General features: G+C 38.0%; 1 protein-coding gene across 1 annotated transcript; it reads right to left on the bottom strand.

The window, feature by feature from the left end:
- Positions 1–8,908: 8,908 nt before the first annotated feature.
- On the bottom strand, positions 8,909–11,021 carry cartl (cocaine- and amphetamine-regulated transcript-like). Its single transcript, XM_018692681.2, has 3 exons — positions 10,715–11,021; positions 9,946–10,023; positions 8,909–9,274 (listed from the first exon to the last, which is right to left on the bottom strand). Exons 1-3 carry the CDS (start codon positions 10,850–10,852, stop codon positions 9,167–9,169), a joined length of 324 nt encoding a protein of 107 aa, XP_018548197.1. The 5' UTR covers positions 10,853–11,021; the 3' UTR covers positions 8,909–9,166.
- Between the last annotated feature and the right edge of the window lie 514 nt (positions 11,022–11,535).

Below are 11,535 nucleotides of genomic sequence, written 5' to 3'. Positions count from 1 at the left end.
TACATTTAACATGGTCTATGCTTTTTGGGGCTGATTTCATGTCAGTAGAGAAGGGAGGCGGTCATGCTCATCTGGCATGTGTTTAAGAGGATGTTTTACTTTTAACATAGAACACCGATTGAAACAAGTGCACCCCACGTAACACCACGTCCCTTTCATTGACACAAAATCTGGCCTTATTTCTGAAAGAGCACACAGTGGTAGTGCAGTAAATGTGCCTGCATCAAGATTTACAAAGAAAGTCCATTGAGGATTAATACATACAGAAAGACTGCAACAAAGTTATACTTCAATTGTGTCTTGTGCTTGTGTGTTTCAAATGTGCCTCGAAAATGTTAATAGTAACACAGTGGAGTTTTCTTGGTCGCAGACCTGTTTAAAACCCTCAGATCATTTATTTAAAAATACCTAAAAATAATTGGATTGGATGAGAGAAATAGAAGTGGTCTTAAAAAGGTCAGGTCATTCTGATGGCAGGTGGTAAAACTGCAGGTGTTTTCACTTTCTGTGCCTGATTAGATGTCTTCTCAGGACTGTGTGGGCGTGTACAAACTGTTTGATTGGCACCTCCCTCACATGGAATTAGGTGACCTCAGTTTATTTCCAGTGCAACTCTGCTGAACCTCTGCTCGTCTATTCAGCCATGATAAGTGAAAACACCTGTGTGGGTGTGTCCAGGACCTATTTTTAAACTGTTGTGTTCACAAATTCATGGACTTTTTCTGAGGCACAGCGACATGACCAGTTCCCTGCAGTGTGTTTGACCACATGAACACTACTTTTCCAAATCTGTGTGATTTATTTATTCATGTCTGTTTCTCAAGAGGCAGAGAACAGAAATATGTGACATCCATGTTTAAAATCTGCAATACTGGTATTTTATAGATTTTGAGCAAATATGTATTTATGTTCGTTTTGTTTTGTTGAAACTACACTATATCTCTGGTAGAAAGAAGTTCAAATGACCTCTGGTCTGCTCATCTCCATTGCACTGAGGCATCAGCATCAACTTAAGTGAAGTGACCATTTAAAGTTTAACCGTTAATCTCACCATCCCTCTGCAGTGAGTCCAGACAGCCGTTCCTGTCCTGTCTGCGACTGTATTCTGTTTAGTGGAATCTCATTAACATCTGGCTCATACCGTGATGCTGGTGGCAGACAGAGATTGTGTTTTCCTTCCCTGCAGGTTATTGGCATCCCAATAAAAACATTTGCAATCTGAGCAGTGCACTTGGGAGTAATTGCATCTCTATTCTTGTTCACAGCTCGGATGCAGTGCGTGTTCATCCACAAACACACACACAAAACCAAAATGCTTTTGCTAAGATCAAAAAATGAAAATGAAGGTTAGATGCCTTGAGTTATATTTGAATTACATCTCAGTCTAATGGATTTCCATTTATGCCACTGCATTAGCTCAACTCTCCAACCATTCATATTGGAAATGCAGAAGCTTATTACATATTTTGCCCAGAGATACACGTGATTGATCCTTTTCATAAGCTTTCTATCTCAGAATCTGAATGGGATTGCTGCTGGTTTTGCAGGATGTCTGGAGCATTAATATGAGTTATAGACACATTTTCAATGTTCAGTCTTTAATAGACCTGTTTCTATGAGGCTTCACCTTATACTTATATTTAGTTGAAGAAATTCTGACACAAAGAAGAGGCTGATATTTTATGCTGTATTTAAAACAACTGAAATATCTTCACACCTGAGCAGAGACACATCACAACATTTAGAGCATCATCCATTGAACCAAGGGAATTTCCACTCTGGATATATTCAGGATACATGTTCCCCTCTCCTTTGAAAGAAATCTTATTTTTACACCATCCATCTCTCCCTGCTGTTCAGTGTCCACTGACTTTACCCAATAAAATCTCTCTCTAAATTGTCTCCGCAGTTTCCTTTTACTGTCAATATCAGACGTCAGAGTCTCTAAATTGACAAAAAAAAAAAAAAAAAAAAAAAAACCTTAACAGGTCATCAGGGATCCCCTCAGTTATTATACTCATTACAGTGTCACAACATACTTTTATAAGAGAACATATCCTGGTTGTACTGCATCTTTTAAACTTGATTTTTCGGTTTCATTATTGCTTTTATGTTACATTTTATTCTGGTCTAGTTAACACCTCATATTATCTATAATGTCCCCATTTAATTTGATTTGACATTTGATTGATAGTAGTTTATAATAGTTTATTTCAGTTTGCTGCCTTGTATGAAGCACTTTATAGTCATTGTTTTGAATTGATATTAAAAGAAAAACTAATGTGACTTTACTTTGAAAGCATTTGTTTTCCCAAATAAGTGATAAGCAACGGGGAACAATCAAATAAAACCACCAGTATTGTATTTGTTTTTGTCATTTGTCCTTTATGATCCAATGTGTGTCAATAAAGGTCATAAAAGAGGATAATGCCAGTAGTGTTGTCTATACATGTAAACATTTATTACCATCTGCCTGAATCACTCACACATTAACTCCACCGTTTGCTCAGGTCCATGGTATTGAACGTCTTCCACTGGGGACAAATCTAATAGTTTTCTGTCTCTCTCTGTATTTTGATACAAATGTGTTGAGTAAAATAATTAGTTTGGTGTACTTAGCCACTGATGCAGCACTAATCCCATCACTACATTAATAAAGGGAGAACCTTATCACACTGTATGGTAATTAGCATTTTAGTGTAATTAAATCATTCCATACAGGAAGTGTTATATGGGATCCCACAAAGAATGTTGCTGATGTTTAACGCCATAATCACATTTTGCAGCTCAGTTTCAGACAAATGTTTCAGTCACAAGTGAAAAATGGACTATTAAGTTAGCTTGTTAGTCAGTTGGCTAATTAATTTCCATGTTCTCATCCTACATGGGATCACATGACACTGCTGTGTGTCAAAAATCAGTGCATCAAGACATATTCCTGTGAGCCAAAAGCAAATCCAGCGTTGTTGAAACATGCTTATAGTTTCAGTTTTCTCCAAGTAGTTTAAAGGTGCTCTATGTGAGTTTTTGCTCTCACAACATATCCAGCATTAGCATTAATAGCTGTTTACTTAACAAAAGTTTTAGCCATTGTGGCGTTTGCAAGAAGTCCTCTGGGCAGCTTTACTTCTTCATCCTCTCATGTCAGACTTAACGCTATAGTGACTCGCTATCACAAAGTGGTATAGGAGGTGATAGAAATACAAATAAAACAAGAATATTGGTGTTGTTTTCCATTGCTGGAGACAGCTCTTAGGAAGTGAAGGAATGAAATTTGATTGTGAACTCCCAGTGTTTCTTGTAAACTGATAAGTAAGTGGGTGTTAATGCTAATGTTGGCTATGTAACAATAGTAAAACTTAAAAGTAGCTTCTTTAACCAATAATCACACAGCATTATCGAGTGAGAGATGCTGGTTATGTTCCTAACATGAGTCTTTTACCATCCATCCATCCATCCGTTATCTGTACCACTTACCCATTAAGGGTCACACGGGGGCTGGAGCCTATCCCAGCTGGGGCCAACACATACTGGACAGACAACCATTCACACTCAGAGTGTCGACCTATGGGCAATTAACCTAATGCATGTCTTTGGGTGGTGGGAGGAAGCCAGAGTACCCAGAGAGACCCCATGAAGGCAGCAGGGAGAATATGCAAACTCCACACAGAAAAGCTCCTGGGCTCAAACCCATGAACCTTCTTGCTGTGAGGCAACAGTGGTAACCACTGCACCAAATTTACTAAATCTGTAATTGACTTCAAGTGTGAAATAATACAGTCACACTAGAAGACAACAGCAGAGTGCATCAGTCATAGAGCTCCATTTCATCACGGGGTCAAAGGTTAACAGCTGACCATCTGAAAATTTCCTCTGGGCAAGTCACTAAATGACTCTCTCTATCTGTCTGTCTCTGTTGGTCCTCACATCAAAGAGGTTATAAACGCGGCACTGTACCACTAATTGCTCCATACATCTCTTTATCCCTCGGGAAACATAAAAATGTGCTGTCTGTCTGACAAAGGAAATCAATACCAACCTCAAAAGTGATCAGACCCAAACCCTCTGATTGACTGAAATTCAAAGTTTTAGCAGCACTGAATTCTCATTGATTACTTGCTGCTATCATATTCTTTAGGCTGAGTGGTCTCACACCATTTCTAATAACATTTAGAAATAAACCAAGCTGGAAAGTTACAAACACAAGAACAGCAAAATAGAAATTACATCACCAGAAAAGCAAGATGTCAACGAGGGAATTTAAAGCAACATTATGTAACTATTTTATCTTAATTCAACAGCTTCAGACTCATTTTGATGGTTCACTGTGTAATAGAGAGAATGGTTCCTCTTCCCTCACTCACTCCCACTCATCCTGAACACCTTGTTCTTCCTCTGTGTAACTTTGGTGAGTGTAGTCAGCAGATTAAACTGCTGCAATCAGGCCCAGAAAGTTCAAGATTAATGCTGAACTGTAGATCAGTGCAAAAGACTTAGAAGTTATTAAAAACCAGTGTTCTCTGATATCCGGAGGAGAAACTTAGAAAATATCAAGAATTATAAGCAGAGTTTGGTGTGTTTATTACAACAACAGCACTTGGTGCTCCACAAGCTGGGGATTGTGGGTAATGTCGGCCACTCAGCCGTGTGTTTCAGTTCAGTAAGTGAGACTACACAGTTTGAGCTCCTGGTCAGGCGAGCAGAGGCTGCTGTTGCTCAGCAAAAGTTACATTTTGTTGCTTTAAGTGAATCTTGAGACTTTGGGTGACTTTTGAAAAATTGAACAGAAGAAACTAATTGTACGAGGTAAATGATTCCTGTGTTTAGGGGCAGAGGCAACAAATGCTCTGCTTCTCTTTGTCTAATGTCAGACTTTGAGGGCATCCAGTAGATGGTAGTTAAGTTAACTTTCAGAAATGTACTCAGCGTCTTCACCAGGTGCTTATACAAACATAATATTACACGTCAGAGACTTAATTTGAACTGCGATGAATCCAGCAGAATGATAACCTGAAGCCTGGGAATGAATGCCAAGGTTAATCTGGTAAAATAAACATGGCAAAGCGATATTTTACTTATTTTAAACTTAAGTACTTCATGGTATTTATTAGAATCCCTGAGTTATCTTTATTAGCTAAAAATAACAGGTGATTCATCACCAGCTACATCACCAGCTAATGTGGGAATATTAATAGTTTCTGCTGAACCTTCTGATCTACACAAATATGTTATTAAAATGTATTAAAATGTGCAAGCAGAACGACAAGTTCTGATTCACACTTATGGCCTTAGCTGTTGTTGTTGTGGTGTCATGTTGTGGGAGGGTTAGACAGTGAACAACAGTAGAAAACAGTTGGAGCATGAATGCAAGAAATAAATGAGTAAAATGAAATTTTATTGAAAAAATTACAGTTTTTCATTACAGTGAAACAGCTGTTTAAATTCAAATGTGATACAATGAATAAACATACTGTAACAAAACATACAATGAGAATTCATACTTGATTTTATTCTTCATGTAATCTGTTGGTTCTGTATATCTTTATGAGTTTGTTACATGGGAACAACAGCCTCCTGTCTCAGCTGCCTAAACAGAGCTGACTCCACTCTGCATCACAGCTGTTTGTACAAACACAGGAGTTCATTGTAGCTTCCAGCAGTCTGGCACCAATAAAGAGAGAGCTCAGGTGAGCCAGTGACTGCATGTGAGGTCCAAAGCCTGGAATTTAAAGGAAAGAGTCCGCTGAGGCGGCTCTGGATGGAGACTTCACTGGGTTTCTGAGGACAGCAGCAGCAGCAAAAAACAATACAGTTGTGCTAACAATAGTCATGGAAAATTGCAGAGGCGGCGATTAAGAAAAAAAATGGATTATACCCTGTATGTCTATGGATACTGATGCATCTAACAGAGAACTGAAATATGTGAAGATTTGTTCTAAATGAAAGTTGAAAAATGACTCTCACTTCCCACATTCAAGTGAAAATGTGTAACTTCAGACCGAAGAAAGAAAATATTCTCCCTTTTACACATGACAAGCAATAAAATGTAACCTCTGTCATTTCAAACTGGGAAACTTGACATTATTAGTCAAGGTAAAGAATAACCATTAAAAAATGTCCACATAATTTGAAAACTGAAGTTCAGTTTCTGCCTTAAAAACATGAGTGAACTTGAAATGGAAATTGGTATGAATATAGTTGAAGTTTCTTAGCTTGAAATTGTGAGTTGAAATAGTGCAGTTGTTTGTTTTCTGTGAACATATAATGTAACACTTCAAGTTTACACAACAAATGATCATTGGTTAAACAACTTGCATCACATAACTTTTTAAATTGAAACAATGTTTATATTTGAGTTTACTCACATTTTTAAGGCAGATACTGAACTTAAGTGTTGAAGTTGAACTACATTATTTTTACAGCCATACTTAGTCTGGTGTGACCTGTAGCTTATGGTGACTGATGTCAGCAAATATTATCAAAGTTCACACAGACATTGTGTAACTGTGTAACTGGCATTACTGAGTCAGTTTCCTGACTTCACAACGCTTCTCTACTGGAGCTACTGCTACACAATGATTTAGCTTTTATTATTAACCTGTACTTGTCACTTACACACTCACTTTAATAAAACAAACACTGGAGTTAGCTTAATACCTTTAATTAAACTCTGAAAGAGTGTTGTATATATTATAATATCATATAGGGTTTATATATATATGCTGTATTTGTTAGGCCTAGTATTATATTAAGATATATTTTATATACTACCAGTTTATAATACCATACTCCTGCTGTAAATAAAAGTAAATATCAAAGTACAAATGAATATACTGGCCATTAAATACACACATAAGAATGTATTTTATATGTATTGTCTCTATATAATCCAGCTATTGTCATCAACCAGGAAAAGATATGCTCATAGAATATGCTCATCAGTGCATGAAATTTGATCACCTTATTGAATATTTTACCACTCTGCCTTCTTTTCTGCAACAGGCAAACACACAAAAAAAGCTTTAGCCAAGCAGAATTTAACAATGAAGACACTTTTCATTCACTATTGACTTGTTTTTATTGCAGCCTAAATTGCCTCAGGCATTGAACGAGGGAAACATCACACTGCTGTTTGTCTCCTATCTTTTCCCCAAAGCCAAAAGCAGCCAAAGGACTTTTAAATGAGCTCTTCAGTCTTTTATGGTCCTGCGGATTAAGACTCCCGGGACAAATGAAAAGCACGTATCTGTTGGCTGCAGGCCACATGTGTTGGCGAGCCGGATCTGCTCTGCGTTTCAGCATTTTTTTTAATTTTCTATTATTATCATTTGGAATAAGTGCGGCTTTTGTCACAGCTGGATTCTTTGCTTTCATTTGTCACAGTCTGTGTGAATGAACTACGTTTATTACAAGCTGTGGATAAATGTGTGCAGCAGTGGGGGTGCACACACTGTGAAAGAAGCCGGAGTAAAACTCAACTAAAGGTCAGTCTCTAAAAGAGTTTCTAAAATAACTCAAGCTCAGTTCATTGAAGGGCAAAACATTCTTATCCCACACTGTGGCTTTGAATATACCTCAAGAAATGTTCAGCTTTCATCCTGGCTACATTGTTTTGTTTGTTTTGTATTTTTTTTAAAAGGTAAATTCATACAAACCATGTTTCACTTGGCTCCACCTCAAGCAGTGTTAAAACCTGCAGTGTTTTCCAGCTTCAGGGCTGTAATCAAATCTAAAATGATGACTATAACGTTAACCAATTTGAATCAATACTTCTCAGTGAATCAATCTGAGAGAGAACTGTCACCATCCCTGCTGCTCTGTGCAGCTTTTCTCTTTCAACTCATTAGTTTGGTTTTATAGCACAATTGTGTAGTTAGATCTTTTCAGCAAACAATCTCCGGTAAACCCACTGTGGCGGAGACCAAAACAGAGCTAGTGAATATTTGATTTACATTCATCAAGTGGACAAAAACAGAACTCCAAATAGCAAATGGCTGCATTTACTTTATCCAAAGCCATGCACACACACTTTCAAACACACCAATGCCAGTAAGCTACCATCCGAGCTACCATGACAGACAATCTGGAGATGTTTGGGGTTCAGCATCTTATAGGGCACTATGACAACAGGAGCTGGGGATCGACCCAGTCTAACTCCTGAGCCACAGATTTCAAATTTGAAAGATCTTGAATCTAAACGTTATTGCCCAGTAAAAAATATATGGGGTCTTGTGTTTCAATAGCTGATAGATACAATTTCTTCAGTGGCCTAATAGTCACCTGAAACCACAGCTGACTTTGTTTGTTTGTTTGAAGGACAAAAACCATTATTGCTGTTTGACAGATGTGTGTAGGAGGACTATCAAACTCCTGTCTCTCTGAAAAGCTTTCATTTGCACAGTGCTGTGCTTCCAGCTGAGTACACTTCCTGTACACTGTCATGGCTGCCATACAAACAAAAAATAGGCAAACAACCTTTGCATAACAGGTAAGGTGAAGATACATGTAGTCAAAGCAGACATCTTGTTTCCAGTGACAAAATGGAGAGTAGATAAAAATAATGTGTATGTGCAGTGTTCATATTTTAGCAAAAACTGTTGCATAATGTTAAAATACAAACTGGTCACAGTGGGAACACAGATCCTAAAATAATCTTTTCTAAACATTTAAGCATAAATACTTGATGTAGGTATCTCTGCTTTTTCAGAGTACTGATTCAGCCAAGTTAGAATTAGCCATTATTTGATCCCATTATTATTTAAAGACAGACATGCATGTTGATACATGGATTTATGGATTTTGGAAGTATTATTACAACTAAAACCTGTATCATCCCTGAAATTTATAAGCATTTACAACAACATGGATCGAGGAATGCTACGTACCTATGAGTAAACTGACAGAAAGATGTGTTGACAAATCTGTTTATTGAACATGAAACATCTACATGCTACAGTGCATTATAAGACTGTCAGAAAGTACAAAATCCATGCTTATCTTCAGGCAACAACTGCCAGAACAAAGGGCAATGCATGACAGATATAAATGCTGACATTAGAGAATGACAATAAGATGAGAGTCAGGTGTTGTGTGCAGCCAGCTGAAGGATGTTTGGTCCTGCGAAAAGAGCGCAGTGCAGAAAAAGACAACAAAAGTCCTCTGTGGTTCAGATGCACTTGAGTAGGTAGGAGTTGCAGTTGGCGCCTCTTCCACAGTCGCAGAGCTTCCCGATGCGAGGTCCAAACTTCATGGCACACCGGTCGCCCATCCCACACTGAGGAGGACAGAGAGAGGTGTTATTCATATACATTTAACGTTACTATTCATTTCAAGAATGAACAATTAGACTCTTTGGCACCTTTGTTGCTGGCAGAAAGGGAATTTAAATGTCTCCCCAAAAACAGATAAAAAATATGGTGCAAATATTAAGCACAGGCTTTTCCATTAATTAATTTGCTTTGATTAATTGTTTTCATTTTCTGTTAATTATTTTGATTCATTTAACACAAGAGAATGAGGGAGGGAAGTTAATCATTCCATCTTTTTTCAGTGAAATAATGAAATCCTGTTCATTAGCTCAAATTGAGCCTTTGGGTAACAGGCTGGTTCTGTCTTATTTCTCTGTGAGGGGACGGGATGATTGAAAGCTTTTTACAGCTTTTTAGCTTCCCACTTTCAGCTAATTGGAGTTGGGCGACAATCTTGATTAGTCTGTAATTGCACTGAGTGAAAGACTGTTGTTGGCATTTTCTTGTTATCTTTTAATTAGTGGCAGGTATCTTTTGCTAACTGGTTTAATTAAACAGCAGTGGAGTGATGTTTGGAATGCACTGCAGTGACCGAACACTGTCTTACAAATGACTAAATCACACTTTGGTGTTCATCACGGTGCATAGGTGCATTTAGAATTATAATTACATATATGTAGTGAATAAAAGCAGTTACCAGTGGGATGCTCCCTCTTTTTTCGGTGGAGGAAATCCGATTATGCATCCTACCCAGCAGAGCCTCCAGCGCTTCTATCTGCTCAGTAAAGAAGTTAATTCACAAAAACACAAACATCAGGCCCGAAGAGAGTGCACGTTAACCTCTTACACAAACACAATCTTTTTAAAATATTTATATCTGCCCTAATTCTTCATTACAGATTCTGTGGTCTTTTAAAGCTGCATCTTTCCAGCATATGAAACTATTCTACATGTCTTGTGCATAATTTTATTGTCATTCCCAAAAATTCAACTTCACATAATTGATGTCTTTGGAAACTTTTGCATCTCCACTAAAAGTTAAAATTCTGCTCTGTAGACTTGGAGTGTGGATTAGCTGCATAATTAGTGTTGAAAATCAGCTGAATAAACTCTGATCTAACTTTAATAATCATGATTTGCTTAAAAAATAAAAATAAACATGGTTTTCTTTAAAGACCAACAAAGTCAAAATCAGTAATATGCAAACGTTTCTGACATTGGTTATACAATAAAAGAAGAAGAAGGGATTAAAAAAATATATTTTATTGAGTCCAAATAAAAGAAAACTGTCCTGTAACCTCACTAAACAAACTCTGCAACAAGGCAACAGGTTATTTCTTCTGCAGAAGGCAGGTTTCACGTATTTCCCAAGCTTACAGGACATGTGAACCTGCGATGTCACTTTGACCCATGATTACTGTCATTCCTCCATAAACTAACATCTGTGAAGCTCTTCAGATACTGACCAGGTCTCTGTCTGCAGCTGGTTCGGCTTTCTCCACTCCAAAGTCCTCCGCAGAGACTTCCTGGGACGCCTGGCCGTGACACAAGATGGACAACAGGCCGACAAACAGCAGCCCGCGGAGCATCCCGGAGTTGTCCATGGTTCTGGTTAGGGTGGTGGAGGAGGAGGCAGCAACGCAGAACTAGAGGAGCAGAGGGTCGCAGCAGGTCCACAGGAGATTGTCCCTCCACCCACCCTCTCTCCTCTCTTATACTGGCTCATAGAGCCCCGCCCGAAAGGCCACTGCAGGATTAACGTGCAGGAGAGTTTTGCCTGGGGGCAGGAAGGGATGGATGGCTGCACAATAAAACCACCAGCACTCAATTTTCTAAATCGTATTTGCAGTTAGAATTTTTGAATAAACCCACATGAAAGTCATCATGTTGGTCAAAGATGCTTCTTCTGCTCATGTAAAAGCCCATACACTAAAATCTGTCTGAATAAGAGCCAGCTCTGCAGCAAACATATGAAAAGATTTAAAATCACCACATTCCACAAACACAGAACACATAAAGATGAGAATCTTATTATTTGATTCTGTGATTCAATCACTACTAATTAGCCAACTTGCTGTATATTTTATGCACTGGTCAGTTTCAAGGTGTGTATTTCCAGTGTATTTTTTAGGGGTCAAACTTGAATATTCAGGATGACCAAGGATAAACATTCAAGCGTGGATTACCTAATTAATCCACTGATTATCTGCTTAAAATCCATTTATCAATAAGTAAATAAACAGGTTACACGGTGGTGCACTGATTATGTGGTCATATTGTTTACTGT

Source organism: Lates calcarifer, linkage group LG2 (assembly GCF_001640805.2).
Source record: "Lates calcarifer isolate ASB-BC8 linkage group LG2, TLL_Latcal_v3, whole genome shotgun sequence".
In the NCBI taxonomy this organism is placed as follows: domain Eukaryota; kingdom Metazoa; phylum Chordata; class Actinopteri; family Centropomidae; genus Lates; species Lates calcarifer.
This window is presented reverse-complemented; position numbering and strand designations above follow the sequence as displayed.

Bases quoted from the DNA above. Each gene is read 5' to 3' on its own strand.
- cartl (XM_018692681.2), bottom strand. From the start codon at position 10,852: ATGGACAACTCCGGGATGCTCCGCGGGCTGCTGTTTGTCGGCCTGTTG. The intron at 10,024-10,714 runs GTCAGTATCTGA...TTTACTGAGCAG, and splicing joins CAGCTGCAGACAGAGACCTG to ATAGAAGCGCTGGAGGCTCT. The intron at 9,275-9,945 runs GTAACTGCTTTT...TGTCCTCCTCAG, and splicing joins AAAGAGGGAGCATCCCACTG to TGTGGGATGGGCGACCGGTG.